Source organism: Cucurbita pepo, chromosome LG15 (genome assembly GCF_002806865.2).
Source record: "Cucurbita pepo subsp. pepo cultivar mu-cu-16 chromosome LG15, ASM280686v2, whole genome shotgun sequence".
Classification (NCBI taxonomy): Eukaryota; Viridiplantae; Streptophyta; class Magnoliopsida; order Cucurbitales; family Cucurbitaceae; genus Cucurbita; species Cucurbita pepo.
The window spans coordinates 5020578-5040988 of record NC_036652.1 but is presented as its reverse complement, the minus strand read 5'-3'; the positions used below and the strand labels follow the sequence as shown (position 1 = coordinate 5040988).

Genomic DNA, 20411 nt, shown 5'->3' with positions numbered 1-20411 from the left:
ATCATTTATTCTTTTTCATTTATATAGTAATGAAAAAAGAGACATAATTTCCGTTTAATCTCCGTTAGATAAATGGGGTTAGAGATTATTCTTCTTATCCCGTCTTTGCTTTGCTTAATTTTCGAACATATCCAGTCCCCTCCCCTTTCAAAGAGACTTTTCGAGTGCTTTCATTTATAATACGTTTCCGATATTTGAATGGAGACTTTTCCGATATTTGAATGGAGACTTTTCGGATATTTGAATGGAGACTTTTCAAGTGCTTTCATTTATAATACGTTTCCGATATTTGAATGGTTTTTTTTTTCTTTTTTATTAATTTGACTAACTTATTTATATCATTTGAGTTATTATATTTTTGGAGCGTTGCACCAACTACTAAATTATTAGTCGATANTTTTTTTTTTTGTAGTGTTTTTCTTATATTCGAAAACTATGCAATCTAATTTTGTCCTAACAATTTACACATACATTAATTTAATATTGTATTAAAATAATTTTATCCACAAATAATAATTTACAACAATATGGGTTCAACTCCTATTAAAATAACGAGTGAATCACCATCAATAATAGTTTAATTCAAATTTCTAATAACATAAGTGAATCAACCCTAATCAATTAATAGTACACACTAAAAGAACTATGTTTCCAAAAGAATAGTAAAAATTCTTAACTGAGAACCCGATCCCTGTCAATTCACTACAGAGAATCCCGTCTCGATCCTCACAAAGGAAAAAAGAAAATTTTGCAGAGATGGAATGAAATAAGTACGGGGGATGAGAACGGAGAAGACTTCCCCTTCCCCATTCCCACCGCACGAACATATCTATTCATGGACTCCCACCGCACGAACATCCCTATTCATGGACCAAAAGGGTTTTTTTTTTACTTACATTTTTTTCCCTTTGGAAAGTCAATCACAAAGAATTCGTTAAGATCAAGTGATGAACAATCATACAAATGTATTAATATGTTCTCAAGCTTGTCTTCTTTTTGTTTTCCTTCAAGGGAGGGCGTCAGAGGGTTATCTATTTATAATTTGGCGTGTAGGCTGCTGCAGGAAACAAAATAAACTAACACGATTGCAATAAACTTATCGCCCTGAGTTGAAATTTAAAGTGTACAACATTTTCAGGGAGGGAGGGATTCAAAAACCTGCTATGCATAAAATTTTGTCATGAGGATCCAGTGAGAATGAATGCGTGGAGGAGGCTTTGTGCTGCCTGGGTTTCATCAGGTGCTCCAGATATCACGATAAGCCGATCACTCGTTATGGGATCGGGTTCGTGCACCGTCACCTTCGCCCCGGATATCTGATCAAACCAAAGGGAAACCATAGATAGATATTTAACCATATATCAGTTCTACAAAATGACAGCAGTGGAGTGAATGTGTTTAATCATTCATTCATATACGAACCAACATTCTGTAGTAGCTTACATCATACAAATGGTTTGTAGAATACAATAGAAATACAAAAGGAAAAAAAGACGATCCGAGAAAGGCACACGTAAAGGGTCTTTCATTTCTTGGATAGTTACGTGTATTTTGACATGCTACTTCTAAGTCTAACTCTTTCTGCTACTATATTCGGCTAAATTAGTCGATATTTATCATGTCACATCATCATGTAATTCATAATATAAACGGCATAAAATCGCAATTTAAACTTTTGAGACAACTATTAAAAGTTTATATACTAAGCAGACATCATCATCAAAATTTATGAACTAGATTTGTAATTCAACCCCCAATGAAAAAAAAAAAAAACAAATAGATTTCCAAACGGCACATTAATGATGTACCATTTTATTCCATGGACCCGACCCGACCCGCATCATTCGTAATAAATACATTTTCTCGTTTCTAATTACGGTTGTTAGATCCAAATGCATTTATGTTGGCCATCTCTAAATGTTGTTCAACAGGATCTCTATTAACTATACACACCTGACTCTATTTTAGGTAACTTAAAGAACCATAACCAAGATTAGTGAAGTTCGTCATTCTATTAAGAAACTCACACTTGAAACATTGTCTTTACCTGTCTTAGACGAGCTAAATTTGTGCCATTCTCTCCATACACTAAGCTGATAACATCGCCAGGAACTACAATTTCGACCATCGTGTTCGTCACTACAGCAGTTTTGCTCCCACTGCCAACATGAATGAAAAAGTTAGAAGTCTTGAAATGATGATTTGAAATTTTGGGAAGCAACATCAGAATGCTACTCCTATGCCAGTTACACGCAAGCTAGACAGAATCCAAAGAAATCCAGTAAGCGTTAAAATATAATTTGATGGTTCTCGCCTTTCAGCGTTCCCATGTTCGTGGTAAATTGAGGATGCCAAGAGAACATGTAGCAACAAGATGATCCAGTGCCCATATTTTAAAATTTCAAAGATATTCGAACTGTCAGAATGTGTGTTACCGACCTGCCATGCTGTACTCCACCCCTATGAGATGGCAAACCTCTCCCAGCATCTGACATGTCCCTAGAACTTACTCCAGATAAAGACTGCAATCATGTACAAAGAAGAACAGAGAATTGGAATTGGCAAAGGCTAACCGTTTTTTCATCCCTTTCGGAGGGGGGGTGTGGTAAGGAGAATCTACCTGCGATGCCCAAAACCCAGGTGATGATGGACTGTCTAAACTATGAGAAAGACCCAAGTCATCTGTATTTTGAGCTGTAGTATGTTGTATAAAACTACCATGAGAAGTGGCAACTGGAGTTGTCCGAACTAGAGGTGCGGGGTCCCTTACTCTTCCATATGGGCTGGTCTCATGATAAATAGAGGTACCAGCGCCATTCCTTGTTCCAGAATTACTCAGCGCACTAGAAAAAAGGTTATCCCGCAGTCGACCAGTTACGTTGTACAAAGCATCTTGAACATTCGAAAACTCTCCTGAAATCTGTCAGAAGGAAAATATGTAATAGCTAAAAAAATAAAGGGCACAACATCAAGATTCATTGCAAAATTTAGCATCGCCTTCGATCCATTATTAACGCATGTAAATGGGTGGTTGGGGATACCAACAAAGGATGCGGGAAAGCCCGTGTTAGTCACAAGCTCATCTGAAAACTATTTAATCAAGAAGGAAAATATATCTTATATAAACGCAGAGGATTTGAACATGGGCCGCCTGGGAGGGGAGGCTGGGTGCAAAGTTCAAAGAAAGTAGGGGTAGTGAAGGAATAACTATTTAGCACCAGAAAAAACGAAGTGTATTTCATTCTCACCTGCACTATTTCATCATTCTCTGCAGCACACTTCGGGACCTGCTCACTCGATATTATTCTTATGTTTGTACCTGTAACCTTCCTGATCTCAGAGATTATAACACCTCCTTTTCCCAACACACAGCCAACTTGATTCGATGGAACAACAAGCCGTGCCACAACAGGCGATCCCTTCCCTGAGCTCATGTCTTGCCCCTTCTCAATTGCCACATCTACAGACCTAGAGAAAACAAGAACAACAGCCTTTTGTGCTGGCGAGTATCGCGATTCAATGTTCTTCCCAAGTTGAAACAATAAAAAGATTAGTGTTGGTACATAATAGTAACAAAGGATTGCAGATGTAACAAGGAATTGCTGATGGATAAATGACTACAAAAGAATGTCACACCTCAGAAGCAGTAATACTAATCAGTCTTTCATCACAACCAACTACTGATGGTCCAACACTTACAGTAGCACCGGATTCATTCTGTATAGCTCTAATAATTGTACCACCCTTGCCAATCACACCCCCAATCCTATCGCTGGCACAAAGAATCTTAAAAACAACTTCCTGCTGCGAAATGTTCGTGTCTCCTGGGGACAGAACATCAGCATCTAGAGAGAATGAATGGATTCCTGAAGCAAAAATGCTTGAACTGCTTGGAAAGATGGGTGGAATTGAATTCCGCTGCAAAATATGATCCATCTGCAGATCAGATAAAGTCTCATGGATGACTGCTTCAGAAGGTCTACTTGCAAATGTTCTCATCTGATCACTTGGAGGACAGTCTTGAAGACAGCGAGATACAGCAAGAAGTGCTTTCTTAATCGCCAAAACATCCCCTTCTATCTGTCAGAAACCATAGTATATTCACAACAGCAAATACGTAGTCTTAAGCAAATAGTTCGGCAGATACCAACAACTTCTACATATTCGAAGTAATTTCCTACTAAAAAAAATTATACATTCAACAATAGTAAACTGAATATGAAAGTGATAAGATGAATTGAAACTTAGTTTTTATGACTTGTGAGAAGTGTCTCACGCATGTCATGATTGGATTAACACAAGAAACTCATTTTCTAAAACAAAATTTTGCGAATGAAAAACCTATAAACAAAGGAACATAGTTGATGAAAGTAAAAGATCTACCAAACCTTCATAAGTCACAATTTCTTTTTGTACCCATAAGTGTCCAAGCCAACTTTAACACACCTTGAGTAATCTCACGGTCAAGGGCATAGGATTTTAAATATGGGGTACAAGACCACCATAATTTAAACTCATTTAGAGGTCAACTCATACTCATTCTAGGAAACAAATCGTTTGCAATATATATATATATATATATATATATATATATATATATATATATAGATTTGATGAAACAAAATCAGGACCAAAAGGAAATTTTTCTATAAAGAGATCATGGGTAAAGCTGCATGGTGATCTACCTTCTTTACTTCGGTTCTCCTCACAAACCAAGTACTATGTTTACACACACACCGAAACAAATAAAACAAAATGGAATATCCCACTGCAAAAGAAAACTAGTCTACCATCATAAAAATTATAACAACCGACAAAAAATACGGGTAAAATACAAAATTTCTATTGGTCTAAAAGGAGATTTTCATCAAATAGGAAAACAGGAACCAATCTGCATCCCAGTCTATCTACTTCAGTTCTACTTCTTCTCACTAATAAGGTTCCAAGACTTCACAAACTTTTGGGAGCATATGATAGACAAGTCTAGAAAAAAATAGACAATTGCAGTAATTTAACGCCTTCAACGGGAGTGTGTCTGATGCTTGCTCAACCAGTTTTCAAGCATCAAAGGAAGTTACTGATGAGCTCGACAAATCCGTGAGGAATTTTCTCTGGAATGGTAGTAGTTGCCGGCCTTACAACCACCTAGTGAATTGGGGTAAGACTTCCCTTCCCCTTCAATATGGGATTGGGCTTTGCGTCAAGAAAAAAATATTGCCCTCCTCCTCAAGCGGAGATAAAGAGGCTACGTGGAGGAAGGTAATATCAAGCATTTATGATGAGAATCCTCAAGATTGGAGGACTCTCCCTCCTAACGATAGATCCAAAGATAGACTATGCTTTGATATAGCCCGAATAATGGTTTCGTTTTTCCATTTTCTGGATTTCAAAGCTAACCATGGAGTAAAATCGAAGTCAGGAAAGATAGATGCCTAGGGAAGATTCCTTGAGATTATTTTTTTTTTATATAAAAAAAATCAATAAACCGACCAAGGAGGAGGCCACCATAGCGGATTGCTGGAAAGAGGATTGAAAGGACTGGGATTTAGGCCTGAAATAGGCCTTTTTGACAGGGAAGTAGAAAGCTAGATTGGTTTGGTTGAATTGCAGGATATATAGCATCTGGAAGAAGGAAACGTCAGAGTTTTTTGGTCTCTCGAGGCAGGGGAAAATTCTCTTTGAAGTCTGCCTTCATGAAACTCATGGAAACAGCCCCAAGACTGAAGTACTCCCTTATTATCTCAATCTGGAAGAGAAAAATTCCAAAGGAAGTTAAATTTATTTTGTGGTCTATGGTTTGTTGAGGTTTAAGCACTCACGATATGTGATTAGACGGGAACAAAAACATTGGAAGATAGGTCCTTTTTTTTTTTTTTAATATTTTTTGTAGAGAAATTACAACTCACCTCCTCTGGGTGGCGTACTAGTCACACAAAATTCTTTTCTAAATTCAGCCTTTCCATAATAATTAACTGGAAAGCTCTCCTTTAGCTTCCTTGGGTGGGATTCCTCTTTCCCCAGCTCCTAGGCTGTTTCGTTTCTTTCTGACAGTCATATAAAAAAAAAAAAAAAAAAAAAAAAAAAAAAAAAAAAAAAAAAAAAAAAAAAAAAACACTTCCACCATGGCAGACAGCAAATTCCATTAAGATCACATTGATTGACTGAAAAAAATAATGAAAATCTACAGGAGCTCAACCTTCCTATAAATTTTTCCTTTATAAGCAAACCATTCAGCTTATTTTCCATTATGTGGTAAAATGCATGTGTATCAACTAAGCATCTTACACGAACCAAAGGAAAGGAATGGAATGGACAAATTAAGATCAAAGATATTCAAGAATGGACAAAATAAGGGAATGAGATTGGGAGCAAGGAAAGTATTATCAGTCCCTTATATTAGTTTCAACAAGAGACATTGATTAAGTATCAACCCTTTGGAGAACAATAATTTTGTTGTTTTTTCCCCATCTATACACTGTCAAGTTCAACATCTATCATATATATCAACATGGGTTTCCTTTTTAATAAAATGTCAAGCAATTGAAAAAAATTGAAGATGGAGGCTATACAGCTAACTAACACAACAAACACACAAAAAACAAGTAAGGTCACAAAATAATGGCTCCAATTACTGAAACGGATAACTAATATCTACAAACCATGACGAGAAGCATTGAACTTCACTGTCATCCATTTCTACCCCTCTAAAAACTCTCATATCTCACGCCAGGCAAATCTATACTGTAATGGTTTCTAAATTATCTCATTACAACTAAGGAGAAATATAATCACGCTCGCCGATATTATTTTTTTTAGGCTTTCCTTTTCAGGCTTCCCCTCAAGGTTTTTAAAATACGTCTGCTAGGGAGAGGTTTCCACACTTTTACNCTTCAGCAATTTCTTTGTCTTCGTCATCTTCTTCGCCTATCCATCTTTCGCCAGACTCCCTTTCTTCTTCATTTCGCGTCTGATGCAATCAAATCAAATAACCAAAAGAATGAAGCTAAGCCTAATGCACCGGATAGCTAAAACCCATACCAAAAAACTAGGAGAAGTTTGAATTCAGCGTAAGCAATGAGCTAATTTTACTCTTGACATGACACCATGTCACAAGATCAAACCCATAAATTCATCTAACTACAGCAACCTCCAACCTGAGAGATAAAGCCAAAAGAAAAGGAACATGTTTTTTCTTCTTTACCTCAATCATCTCGTCAGAAGGTCCTGCACAAGCCGGCAAATTATCTGGTAAAATCCTGATTTTACACCCACTCTCCTTCCTTATCTTCTCAACGACCTTCCCTCCCTTGCCAATAACTGACCCAACCTGAGCTACGTCCGCCAACAATCTACAAGAAACAACTCCAACTTCGACACCAACTCCAACCCCCTCACTCTCAGCTGCTACCTCCAAAATCCTCTCAAACACCTTCAGAAGCCCCTCTTGGACCTTCGACGCCTCGAATTCCTCCCCATTAGCCCCAGGGCCGCTAGGGTTTTGATCCAGGAACACCCTGGAGGTAAGTGCCGGCGGTCCAATCACAGTAACAACCCGGTCCGGCGATTCGCTGGGAGCTTCCTCAACGCGAATCTTCGCTCCGGTGGACTGCTGAAGTTGCTTTATCACAAAGCCCGACTTCCCAATAACCCCACCGATTCTTGAAGCGTGGCAGAGCATTCGAAACGCGATATGGCCCGGAGGAATGATGAGCGGCGGAGGTTGCTTGGACCTCTTCGACTTAGATGAACCATTGGCCATGCCGACGTGTGTATCAGCAATTCCAGTCGCCGGCATGTGTGATACTGATCGCTTCAATGGAAGAGAGGGAAAGTTACTTCCCATCTCTCAATCTCTTCCCTCCTTATTTGAAACCAACAGAATTTTGTTGAAGAAACTGAGTACAATTATTGCAAACAAATGTGGAAGAATGGAACAATCTTAACTGAACATTGGATCGAATTTTGGTGTTTTCTGTGACTGTTACAGAAAGAGTGGAACAGAGAGAAGACGGGAAATAGGGTTCTTTGCTGGATTGGAAGACAATAATGGGCGAAAGAGAAGACTCCGAGACGCAGGGTACCACGCCTGCGCGCGTTACACTGGATTTGGCTTTCTTTTCTTTCTTTTTTTTTTTTTTTGCTAAATAAATAAAACTAGTTTAAATTTATCTCAAATATACTTTTTCAACTTTTAAAATTTTTAATAATATCAATTAAAAAAAATCCAAAAATACTTGTAATCTATGATAAATACTTCGCTCAAAAATATGTTTGATGTATAGTACTTTTCTACACACGCTCATGTTTGTGCACATATGATATGAACAAAGAGGCATCAATCATACAACATGCTTGAATGAAGATGCGAATAAAATATTGTTAAAATTATCAAAAGATATTTCAATTCATGCTACATTCATAAAATGAAGTTTCATGTTATAAATTTGGATGGATTACAATTTAGAGTTATTGTATTTCATTAATGTATTTTAAGACTTTTTATTTATTTAGGTTACAATTAGGTTAATTATCGTCATTAAATATGAATGTTACAATTCTTGGTATGTTTCTAATAGTTTCATTTTAAGGCTATATAAAGCCTACGTTGTATTTGCAAGTAAAAGAAGCAATTGTGCTCTTCTTTAGCCAATGACTAAGTTTCTTTGCAATTCTATATAGTTTAGGTTACAACTCTTGGAATGCCTCTAATAGTTTCATTTTGAGGCTATATAAAGCCATGTACGTTGTATGTGTAAGTAGAAGAAGCATTTATGCTCTTCTTTAGCTAATGGCTAAGTTTCTTTGTAATTCCATGTAGTTTAGGTTGCAAGTAGAATCATTCAAGCTCGACATGATCAATCTTGCTTGTGGAGTGATTCGAATCTCAATCAAGTGTTCTTAACTTGAGATATTTGATCAATAAGAATCATTCAAGTTAGACATGATCGATCTTGCTTGTGGAGTAATTCGAATCTCAAACAATGTTCTTGCCTTGAGATATTCGATCAACAAGGTAATCCGAATCTTACTCCCTTGTAGTGATTTCCACATATCAACATGGATCCCCAAGGCAGATGCATACGTACCCGCTCGGTTTGTCCTTCAGCTAGTGCACGCTTATATCGTCGAACCCACAAGAGAAATGAGCCCGCATAATATCATGACGTTGATAGATATTGTATTGTATGCGTCCTTACTTATCATAACGGATAAACATCCTAATGCACGTGATATACAAAAATACACGAAGTCCTCGTAACTTTAAATCATGACATAAATGTATGATGTTGGTTGTACATTCGTTCTTTCATAAATAATAGTTTCATGAATACATCCGTTATGTAACATTATTTCGTAATCCTGAAGTCAACATGCTAACATAGTGTGCATGAGATATCATATAGAGGTATTATGTATCATATGACATGGAAGTCACAACAAAATCCCCGATATAAGCATCTCATATAGCCTTAATTCATCCAACTAAGACAATAGTAAAGTCATTTAGTTGGTTCACTTAAGCTAGAGTCACAAAATTATCATTGTGTTAGTCTAGATCTATCTTTTGTAATTTGAGTCAACTTAGATGGGTCCACGACATCGAGATCCACCGCTGGCAGATATTGTCCTCTTTGGGCTTTTCGGGAGCTAGTAGATATTGTTCTCTTTGGGCTTTCCCTTTCGGGCTTCCCCTCAAGGGTTTAAAACGTGTCTGCTTGGGAAGGTTTCCACACCCTTATAAAGGGTGTTTTGTTCTCCTCTCCACCATTCTGGAACATCACAATCCACCCCCTTTGGGGCCAGCGTTCTCACTGACACTCTTTCCTTTCTTCAATTGATATGGGACCCCACCAAATCCACCCCCCTTCGAGCCCCAACATCTTTACCGGCACACACCGTCTCGTGTCTACCCCCTTCGGGGAATAGCAAGAAGGCTGGCACATCGTCCAGTGTCTAGCTCTAATACCATTTGTAATGGTCTAGATTCACTACTATCAGATATTGTCCTCTTTGGGCTTTCCCTTTCGGGCTTCCCCCTTAAGGCTTTAAAATGCGTCTGCTAGGCGAAGGTTTCCACACCCTTGTAAATAGTGTTTTGTTCTCCTCCCCAACTAACGTGAGACATCTCACTTTAAATTGATGAAAGAGTAGTTGTACTCATCTCAATTACCTCCGATAACATCAAAAACGGCACTAGGAAACATGTCCAAAAAATCCAACCGAACGACATATATAAAGGAAAAATGGACGAGGTGAGACTTACTAATTAGGATACCTGACGTTCTTGATCAAGTCATATTTGTCAACCAAAGTGCTTTTATTATTGATAGACTAATTACCGATAACGTTATTATTTCTTATGAACATCTCCACTATATGAAATGTACCGTTGGGAATGAACGTTTCCCCCATGCAACGAAAAACATGGAACCAACTTTAGTTTTATTTATAATTAAACAAAACTAAAGGTTAAACAAACTTACATGGAGAAATATTTGTCGATTATTTAATCTTCTTGCTCTAGCTTCTCTAATGATTAAATTATTTATTTTTTTCTATAAAGTCTTCTTCGCTATAACTCAAACACAAGGTCAAGACATGTGAAGCCTACTGAAACAGAATTTTCAAGAACGTGAGCCAACGTTAGCAAAAAGGAGGAGGAGACGAAAGGCAGTATTCCGAATCTATGTCGGAATTGGCCAGGTCAAAGATGATCATTGATGCTGGGAGTTCGGATAACATAGCATCCACGGGGATGGTGGATCAGTTAGGGCAACTGCCCTTTTACGCTTTTAAGTCGGGGGGCTCTGACTCTAGAAGAGCTCTATCGAATCAGATCAAAAAGGGCATGAGTTGTGGGCTTTTTTTATAGATGTCGAAGAGGTGAGTCATGGGTGAGAATGTGCCCCTGGAGCTGGGGAAGTGAAAGTCGGATGTCTGGTGTGACGTCGGACAATTACATATCCTACTCGGAAGACCAAGGTAATACAAGTAGGATGTTACCTGCATAGAAAGAAGACCGGTTGACTTTTAACGGCAAACGTGGGACTAGATGAGGAGAGCAGTAGAGAGAGTTTGTTAAAGGAGCTAGAGCAAGAACTTTCTCCATATTGCTTTCGGTATAAGTTTGCTTAATGTCTAGAATTATTTAATTCTAAATAAAATCAAAGTCGATTTGAATACTTCCCTCTCTCCGTCACAGTTGTGGTGATACACCAATGAGAAACGCTGTAAGACAGAAATTCATTGAAGTATCATCAAAGGAACGTTAGAAGACAAAATAGAACCGAACGGTCGAGCAAAGATGAAAGGATCTACTAGATCAGGTCAACCCAACAACCCACGAGCAAAGATCAGCCTCGTCTAGTAGATCCAACAATCGAGCTGCTCAATTCACAACCTAGTCAACTCCAACAACAACCCGACCCTTCAGTTATGTTTAGTACACCCACGATCCAATTCGTTTATCAACGCAACCTCACAACCAGTTTTCAGCTAATTTTAAAGATCGAGTTCTTCAAAAGTATCTTGATTGACCTAGTTCTTCATTAATCATTGAGCTCGTGATTTACAACCACCCGTGCCTTTTCGTTCATCGGGTTTGATATTCTTATACGATACTAAATTCCACAATATTTGTAATTCATATTTATTATTATATCAATTATCAATTGATTTTATTTTTTTGTGCTAAAAATATTGTATTATCCCAAATAATGATGTAATAAATGTAATGATTTGATATAAATAAGAGCGAGCAGGCCGCAAAGTTCTTAACACAGATTTGACTGATCATCTTGCTTTCTTTCTAGATTCTACTGTCCAAGGGTTTCTCGCCATGGCGTCTTCCGCTTCTTCTTCCGCTCCCGGCGCTTCCAAGTTCCTCGGCGACCTTCCTTCCCATGGCTACTTCTCCTCCACCGTTCCCTCCTCCAATCCGGTAATGCTTCTTGCACTTTTTTCTCTTTTGAAATCTTGCTCTTTTGTTTTCTGTTCTGTTCTGTTCCAAATTTGTGTATCCTCTTCTCATATTTGATACGTTTACATTAGGAAAATTTTAGTTAGTGAACAATTATGTATAGTTTAATCGATCATTTTGACCTGAAGCCACGGATATTATACAATTTTGTGTTGCATTTGAGTCTGTTCGCACGTTCAGGAGTGAGTTGAATTTATCTACGTTTTAAATTATAAAACATTGCTTTAAGCTTCTCTCGTGCTTTTAAGGGATGCTGTTGGGTTGCCTAATGCCATTTCTTAGGCTTCCATAATGTTAGTGATCAAGGATCAGTTGTTTACAGGTATAAGAACTTAAGAAGTTTTGAATCTATCCATGGCTAGGTTTTGTTATAATGCATTTTGGTGATTAGAGTGTTTGAGTTCTTGAGTTCGTTTTCGATCTAGTCTCAACTGTAGGATGTATGCGTGCCATTATGTTGGAAGATTTATAACCACATTATGGTATAAAGGTATTTTTTGTGTTATCATTGCCTAAAAATCAACTTTCTTTCTTTTCCTTGTTCTTTTTACCTTTGGTACTTTCTAGTCATTTGTGTGTATTTATTGTGGTTCATATCTATATTGAAACGATATGTTTTTCAATATGTTCGTGCAGGGAAGTATGCGAGTCTATATCTGCCTTCATGATACCTCACCCCCAGGTTATCTTTTATTTCTCCAAATATTCGTTTTACTAAACATAATGTAACAATTTAAGTACATAAGCCTGTAGACATACCATAACGCAACACATAAGTATTTAAGAACGAACCATTATTCATCAGATATTTGATGTACACAAGAATTGAGGAAGAAAATAACAAGGATAATCATAGTGCTTGTGCAGAGCGCTACGAACTTTGGAACTGGAAATTTGTTTCTTATAGTTAGGGTTGCTGATTTGTTAATTTATAGATTTTATGAACGTACGCGGAGAAACCAACAAGTATTTGTGGATGTTACAGTCACATTATCAGGCATGAGATCTGAGATTCATCTTAAATAATGATCCTACTGAATAGTTATCGCTAATTCATGACCTTATTTGAACAAGATCGGTTCTATAGGCTGTACAACTGTGTCCTCGAATCGTTCTTGCTGATGCAGCTATATTCCTTTTTGCAAGAGCTATATTTATTTTGCCAAGTTACCTATTATGAACACAGCAAAACGTGGTAAATCCTTACACCCATTTTGCATCCAGAGGATCAAGAAATAAAGACAAACCAGCAGAATATACTTATTAGATCTTTAATGCTTAAAAATTCCAGTTCAAAGGATGGAAAGGGAGTAGCTGCAGCCGAGTCTTCTCGAAAGAGGTACCGCCATCCTTCTTTGAAAATAAAAGGATGATCTTTTTAGGTTGCTAGTTGGTCATTTTTAGTTGAAACTGTTGGATTTGTTGCATTTTCTTATGTGGCATTGGAAACAAACAATGGATTGGCGTTTCTTCACATGTGCTTAATACATAATTTGGTTTTGGTATCTACATAGTATTGAGTCTTAGTTATGCTACCCTGATATTTCCAGGGCTGGTGAAAAAATTTCAGATAGCAGAGCAAAGAGGGCCGTACAAGTACGTTCAACCAAAGGTATGTTGTGGTCGATCGTGTTCAGAAAGTAAGTAGCGCCTGGTTGACTGACTCATTACTCGTTGTAGATGTTCTTCACGAGAGCTAACTAAATCCTGCTTTTGTGTCTTTTTTATTTACCTAAAATTATTTTCCCATGTAATCCCAATATTTTTCATAAGAGTTATATATATTTGGTAAGAANAAAAAAAAAAAAAAAAAAAAAAAAAAAAAAAACACGGTCGGATGCTAACTACAAAAAGGACTCCTACATAAAAGAACAAGACCAATGTCATAATTACGGAATAGTCTAGTGACTGATGCCCAAACAAAAGTATTAAACCTCCTCCTAAACCCCCCTCCCGAATTATCTCGACATCCCAACATTTTTTTTTTCTTAAGCATTATATAGATCAGGTGCTTTCCTGGACTCCTATATTAATTGTATTTAGAGAAAAAAGGTGATACCTATGTGCTGACTCCTCCTGAGTGAAAGAACAAGAGAAATTTCCCCTAGCCGGGTGGGGACTTGTTCTCTTTAACATGTAGAACCATTATCCACCACATGTAAAAAGTTCTGTACCTATAATATATAGGTAGTGATACTTTTCCCGTTTTATAGATAATGGTTGTTCTACATATTAAAGAGAAAAGGTCCCACCCCAAGAACCCAGCATATCATACCTCTGGTGATTAACGTCTAGAAATATGTCCAACATGATATATCTGAAAATTATTCGAGGGCTACATAGATCTCAGGGGAGACTCTATGGTGTACTTTGTTCGATGGGAGGATTGTTGGGAGGGAGTCTCACATTGACTAAGTAGGGAATGATCATGTGTTTACAAGTAAGAAATATATCTCCATTGGTATGGTGCCTTTTGGGGGAAGCCCAAAAGCAAAGCCACGAGAGCTTATGCTCAAAGTGGACAATATCATACCATTGTGGAGATATGTGATTTCTAACAGAAAGCCATTCAAGGGATGATATCTTTCGACTATTTTTTGCTTTTTAAAAAAACATATCAGTTTATAGTCTCATTAGAATTGTGTTCCAAATGTGATGATTATAGTGGCTATGATGCATCCAGGAGCATCAAGCAGTGCAACACCGAGTAAGGATCTACAGAGTTTGACCGTAGAGAGGCTGCGTGCCCTTCTCAAGGCCAAAGGCCTTTCGCTGAAAGGAAGGAAGGCAAGTATATATTATATTGTAATTAATCTAGTTAAATAAGTAAGACTGAAATAGTTAAAACGTTGTTTAAGATCACTCCCTTTCAAATCGAGTTATTGTTTTAATTTTATACTTTTAAATGCAATTTTCATATCATCAAAATTGGTTTGGAGTGATATTTTGCAAAATTACTCGAACATTTTCCAAGTTCCAAGCTTTATTGATCATGGTGTGTTTGAGAATTCTTTGACCAACCAACCAACCTGGTGCAGGATGACTTAATTGCCCGCCTGAGAAGCGTTGATGGTTAGCCAACCACTAAGAGAGTGCAACATCTGCAATCTCCATGAGCACGAGCACAGGTGAAACCTCGACGTTATGGTTGACTCTTTTCTCGACATTTATACGTGTAGTTAGGAATATAGTATACTTGAAAGTTGAAATGACGGTGGTTTGGAGAATAAAAGTTTAGTCATGGATATCTGTATTCATTTTGATGATGGGAAAAAAAACGATCACTGTTAAATTTTAGGGAGAAAGTGAGAAAAGGGTATTTTTCTGAACCATAATTGAAAACTTCCAAATTCTTTGAGATATTTTTGAACGATTGAATTTTTGCTACGATGTCAGTTAAGAGCTAACCATCAACTCCAGTGTCGTAGTACATTTACGACAACAGGTTCCTTGGCCCGACCTCACGAACGGTAGGATGACACCTTCAGACTAACATCTTTGGTAAAGTAAATTCTAACCTATCTTCTGTAAAACTTGCAACAATATCTTTGCAATGACTTTTTGGACAATTTCAGTTCAGTTTACACAATTGTTTCAGCCAAACAACATACACCCGATTACCATTCTATTCAGCTGCATAATTGTCATAAATACATTGTCATGAGGCTACAAAATTCTCATGTCTACACAATTTCGGATCAATCGATTTATGCGACGACTAAAAGTATGAGCGGTCTAAAAATCTAGTATTCGAATGTGAGGAAAAACATAAATGTAACTAAAAATCATTTATTTTGCTTTTGTAATTAAAATATTGGAAGGTATAATTATAAGTAAAATTGTAATGAATAGAAATATATATATACCATTATATTTGTGTTTTTTAATTATACTATTTTCATATGTTTATGTTTCGTATATCATTTCGTTTATCAAATGCATCAATAATATATCAAATATAGTTTATATTATAAATTGTATAGGTACGAAATATTGTATATATTTTACGTGTATCAGCATCAATAATATATCAAATATAGTTTATATTATAAATTGTATAGGTACGAAATATTGTATATATTTTACGTGTATCGAGACAATATTTGTATATCACATGTATATCAATATTCATTTGAAGTCAATATTATCATGCAAGTAACTATAATTCACATGCTCTCAGAAGTTACTGTTAATATTCTACAGTTTATATATATATATATCTATATACACCTTCAAGTAAAGCATATGCAAAGACACTGGAATATAAGTGATGAAGAACACAAAATCTAGAGACTGACTGACCTTTTTGAAGCTTGATTCTAACATCTGAAACGTCATTCAAACTTCATAACCAGGATTCACTTTCTGCTGTACATCTCCATAGCTTTCAAGCTCCTCCATGTCCTCCAAACTCCCCATGAACAAAGGCAGCCTTTGATGCAGCTTACCCGGCTGCATTGAAAGAATTCGGTTTTTACCATCTGAGCCTCGGCCTCCGGCTTGCTCGACAAGGAGGCTAAGAGGGTTCGCCTCATATACTAGACGAAGATGGTCTCTTGGATTCATTGCCACTCCGCCGTACAATAAAGTTCGATGGAGATCGGCAACCAGAGAACATATGTAACGGGCGGAGTACTTCTTTGGACTTTTGCCTTTTCCCTGTCTGATTGTGTCGATATATCGCCGCAATCCTTCCGGCCAATCAAAATATCTCGCATCGTTTACGGAATATATTTGCCCTGAAGAAAAAAGAAAAAGAAAGCAGTTGAAACAAGGTCCAAAGATCCCCATGTTGTCTCTTGAATGATTATAATTCAATAATAGAATAGGAAATAAATATATGTGAGATCCCACATCGGTCGAGGAGGAGAACTAACATTCTTTATAAGGGTGTGGAAACCTCTTCTTAGCAGACACGTTTTAAAAACCTTGAAGGGAAGCCCAAACAGAAAAGCCTAAAGAGGACAATATCTGCTAGCGGTGGACTCGGACTGTTACATTCTAATAATCCAAAAATCTGCTAGCCTAAAAGTTCTCCAATCGACTTTTAAGTACAATCATTCTATTAACATTAACAAACTCCTTATCTAATGATGTCCAAATATTTGACATTTACACGTAGTGTAGTGTGAGATCCTAGAGGAAGACGAAACCTTTTTTATAAGGGTGTAGAAACCTTTTTTATAAGGGTGTAGAAACCTTTTTCTAGCAGACACGTTTTAAAAACTTTGAGGGAAAGCTCGAAAAGAAAATTTCAAACAGGACAATATCTGCTAGCAGTGAACTTGGGCCGTTACACGTAGAGGTCTACAACATCATTCCCCAACCCCGATAAGTAACAGAAAATGAATCACCAAGTCAATGAATTATCAATAGAAAAGCAAGTTGAAGCAAAAGGGGTTCTAACTCGAATCATTTTTTGGACTAAAAGAAGACGAATCATATGGTAAAAAGAATGCAATATATGGAGACCCCACAACAAAAGACCATTCTAATTCTCCTTATTTCAACACTGCTCAAGTATATTGGCAGTTAACCATGATTGTTGGGAGGGAGTCTATATTGGCTAATTAAGGGGACGATCATGAGTTATAAGTTTATAAGTAAGGAATACATCTCTACTGATACGAATCCTTTTGGGAAAATCAAAAGTAAAGCTACGAGAGCTTATGCTCAAAGTGGACCATTCCATTATGGAGGTCGTGGTTTCTAACCGTCATATCAATATTATGTTATATTTCGAACCATGGAACTTGACACGTTACCTCGAGGAGGGATTTTGATATGAGGATGAGTAAGAATGAAGTCCCCAGTAGAATGGTCCAGTGTAAATGCATGTGTCCCAGAACCAAAGCTGGCACAGAGTATTGTAGCTGATGAGTAGAGAACATATCCAGCTGCCAAAAGTTTAGTTCCACTCTGTAGAGAATTAAGCACGGCCTTCTCTTCTCTCGGTAAGTTATCAAGTTCAACAAGACGTTTATAAACCCCGAAAATTGTGCCAGTAGGTATCGATGCATCGATGTTTCGAGAACCATCGAGCGGATCTGTTACCACCACAAATGGACCATCATCTCTAATCCAAACTGGCTCATCATCTTCTTCTGAAGCCATCACAGCAACTTTTCCAGACTTTTTAAGGGATGATAAGATGATTTCATTCTGTAAAAAAAGAGAGATTGTTTCCCAGAATTTAGTTTTTCTTTCTCCAGGATGTATTTGCAAAGAAAACCGAACACCTGAGTTGCTAAACTAGAAAGCCCAAGCAGTAATATCTTGAATATTTTGGCAAGTTATAAGTTTGGAATTTAGGCCTCTATGTCTAAGAATTCCTCAAAATATCATACAAGATCATGTAACCTTTATGCATCTTCATGTTATAATATATCCAGGATGGTCTTTCTGAGTACAAATCAAACAATCACTTCTCTAAACAATTTTAAGATTAAGGACAGTTTAAGAACAATTAGTAAGTTTGAAAGCGGGGAGATCCCACATCGGTTGGAGAGGAGAACGAAACATTCTTTATAAGGGCGAGGAAATCTCTCCTTATCAAACGTGTTCTAAAAACCTTAAGGGAAAGTCCAAAGAGGACAATATCTATTAGCGATAGGTTTGGACTTCCACAAATGGTATCAGGACTAGACATCGGGCGATGTGTTAGCAAGGAGGCTGAGCCCCGAAGGGGGGTGGACACGAGGCGGTGTGCTAGCAAGGATGTTAGGCCTCGAAGGGGGTGGATTGGGGGGTCCCACATCCATTGGAGAAGGGAACGAGTGCCAACGAGGATACTGGGCCCCAAAGGGGGGTGGATTGTGAGATCCCATATCGGTTGGAGAGGAGAACGAAACATTCTTTATAAGGGTGTGGAAACCTCTCCTTATCAGACTCGGGGTGGATTGGGGGTCCCACGTCGATTGGAGAAGGGAACGAGTGTCAGTAAGGACACTGGGCCCCGAAGGAGGTGGATTGTAAGATCCCATATTCTTTATAAGGGTCTGGAAACCTCTCTGTAGCAGACGCGTTTTAAAAACCTTGAGAGGAAGCCCGAAAGGAAAAACTCAAAGAGGACAATATCTACAAGCGGTGCATTACTAGGATGGGGTTAAAGAGGACAATATCTACGAGCGGTGCATTATCTAAGTAAATGGCATTAACCAGAACAATTTGGACACTGAAACAGAGTCAACCTTAACGTTTATTAGCTTTAGTAAACAGTGGATTCAAAATTCAACTACTAGACAGAGGCAACGAGACTGCTAAAGCTGAACTTGAGCTCATATAATGGAAACTGAAAGATCCATTGTTCTTCAGCTGATAGAACTAATCTTGACCTTAACCAGAACAATCGATGAAATTCAACCTCGAGGACTATAAGATTCAGACAATAATGCATTCTAAATTCAACCACTAAAAACAGAGTAACAAACATTCATAGTTCAATCAATATCCAGAATCGATGGAAATTTGCTTACAGACACAATGTCGAGCGGCTTGGGTGCATCCCTCTCCGCTCCAACAGCCACTCCACCGCCGACAACCAAACCCGCAGGATTTTGAAGATCGGAACTGAAGGGAGAAGCGACGAGAGCGGCAATTCTCTTGCAAGCATACTGAATATGAGTCAACAGCAGCACCAAATCATCTCCCAAACCAATCCCGTCCTTTCCCACAAAGTCGGTCAAAGTATAGAGGCCATCAAAGGCGGCCCTGCTCGAAATAGTCTCTGTTCGCGACCCGACGGCGAGCCCAGAAGGCGAAGAAGCCATAGATATGGGCAGGCGAAGCTTGGAAGGAGAGGGGAAATGGCGGATTATTGGGGCGAAACGAGGAAGATTTGGGGGAAAAGAAAGGGGGGGATTGAAAGGGAGAATGCTTGTGGATTGCATAGTATAAACTGAAAGGATTGGTTTTGGGATTTGACGGAATTTGATGGGATCATAATGCGCGAAGGATTGGGATTTTCATGGTTGGGTAAGATGAACATGGTGGTAATGGGATTATATAATAATATATACATATACATATATATATATATATATATATATATATATATGTATATATCAAAAATAAAAATAATAAATAAATAAATAAATAAAACTAAGCTATCCCAAAGATTAGGTGAGCAAAAAAAAAATAATAATAATAGTGAGGTAATGGGATTTTGTTTTTAACAGATTCTCAAGCTCCGAGCTTTGATATCGATTATTTTATCGATTTTATTGAAAATTTTCAAATATATTAGAAAAACAAAGTGAAATTTAAAAAGATTTAAATATCGATTATTTTATCGATTTTATTGAAAATTTTCAAATATATTAGAAAAACAAAATGAAATTTAAAAAGATTTAAAGATTAATCGAAAAATGCACACGGACTTATTCTAACCCAACAAACAAGTTAATCGAATAAAAGTCAAACTTTGCGGAGA

General features: G+C 37.4%; 3 protein-coding genes across 7 annotated transcripts; 1 reads left to right on the top strand and 2 right to left on the bottom strand.

Moving 5' to 3' along the window:
* Nucleotides 1-628: 628 nt before the first annotated feature.
* On the bottom strand, nt 629-8054 carry LOC111811608 (KH domain-containing protein HEN4-like). 4 transcript variants are annotated; one of them, XM_023698539.1, is made up of 8 exons: nt 7202-8054; nt 3637-4080; nt 3249-3524; nt 2621-2920; nt 2440-2522; nt 2048-2159; nt 1159-1316; nt 629-1076 (listed from the first exon to the last, which is right to left on the bottom strand). In XM_023698539.1, the coding sequence occupies exons 1-7, from the start codon at nt 7841-7843 to the stop codon at nt 1179-1181; spliced, it is 1995 nt and encodes a 664-aa protein (XP_023554307.1). In that variant the 5' UTR covers nt 7844-8054; the 3' UTR covers nt 629-1076; nt 1159-1178. The 4 variants fall into 4 exon arrangements, with proteins under 4 accessions (XP_023554307.1, XP_023554308.1, XP_023554309.1 ...); XM_023698540.1 differs by having other exon boundaries at nt 629-1057; XM_023698541.1 differs by having other exon boundaries at nt 629-1054.
* A 3728-nt stretch (nt 8055-11782) lies between these two features.
* LOC111811137 lies at nt 11783-15362 on the top strand. 2 transcript variants are annotated; one of them, XM_023697879.1, is made up of 6 exons: nt 11783-11941; nt 12617-12662; nt 13205-13319; nt 13531-13592; nt 14664-14767; nt 15019-15362. In XM_023697879.1, the coding sequence occupies exons 1-6, from the start codon at nt 11840-11842 to the stop codon at nt 15055-15057; spliced, it is 468 nt and encodes a 155-aa protein (XP_023553647.1). In that variant the 5' UTR covers nt 11783-11839; the 3' UTR covers nt 15058-15362. The 2 variants fall into 2 exon arrangements, with proteins under 2 accessions (XP_023553647.1, XP_023553646.1); XM_023697878.1 differs by having other exon boundaries at nt 14646-14767.
* Nucleotides 15363-16097: 735 nt separating this feature from the next.
* Nucleotides 16098-19966, bottom strand: LOC111811144 (fructose-1,6-bisphosphatase, cytosolic). Its single transcript, XM_023697885.1, has 3 exons — nt 19456-19966; nt 17746-18142; nt 16098-16719 (listed from the first exon to the last, which is right to left on the bottom strand). The coding sequence occupies exons 1-3, from the start codon at nt 19867-19869 to the stop codon at nt 16319-16321; spliced, it is 1212 nt and encodes a 403-aa protein (XP_023553653.1). The 5' UTR covers nt 19870-19966; the 3' UTR covers nt 16098-16318.
* Nucleotides 19967-20411: the final 445 nt, after the last annotated feature.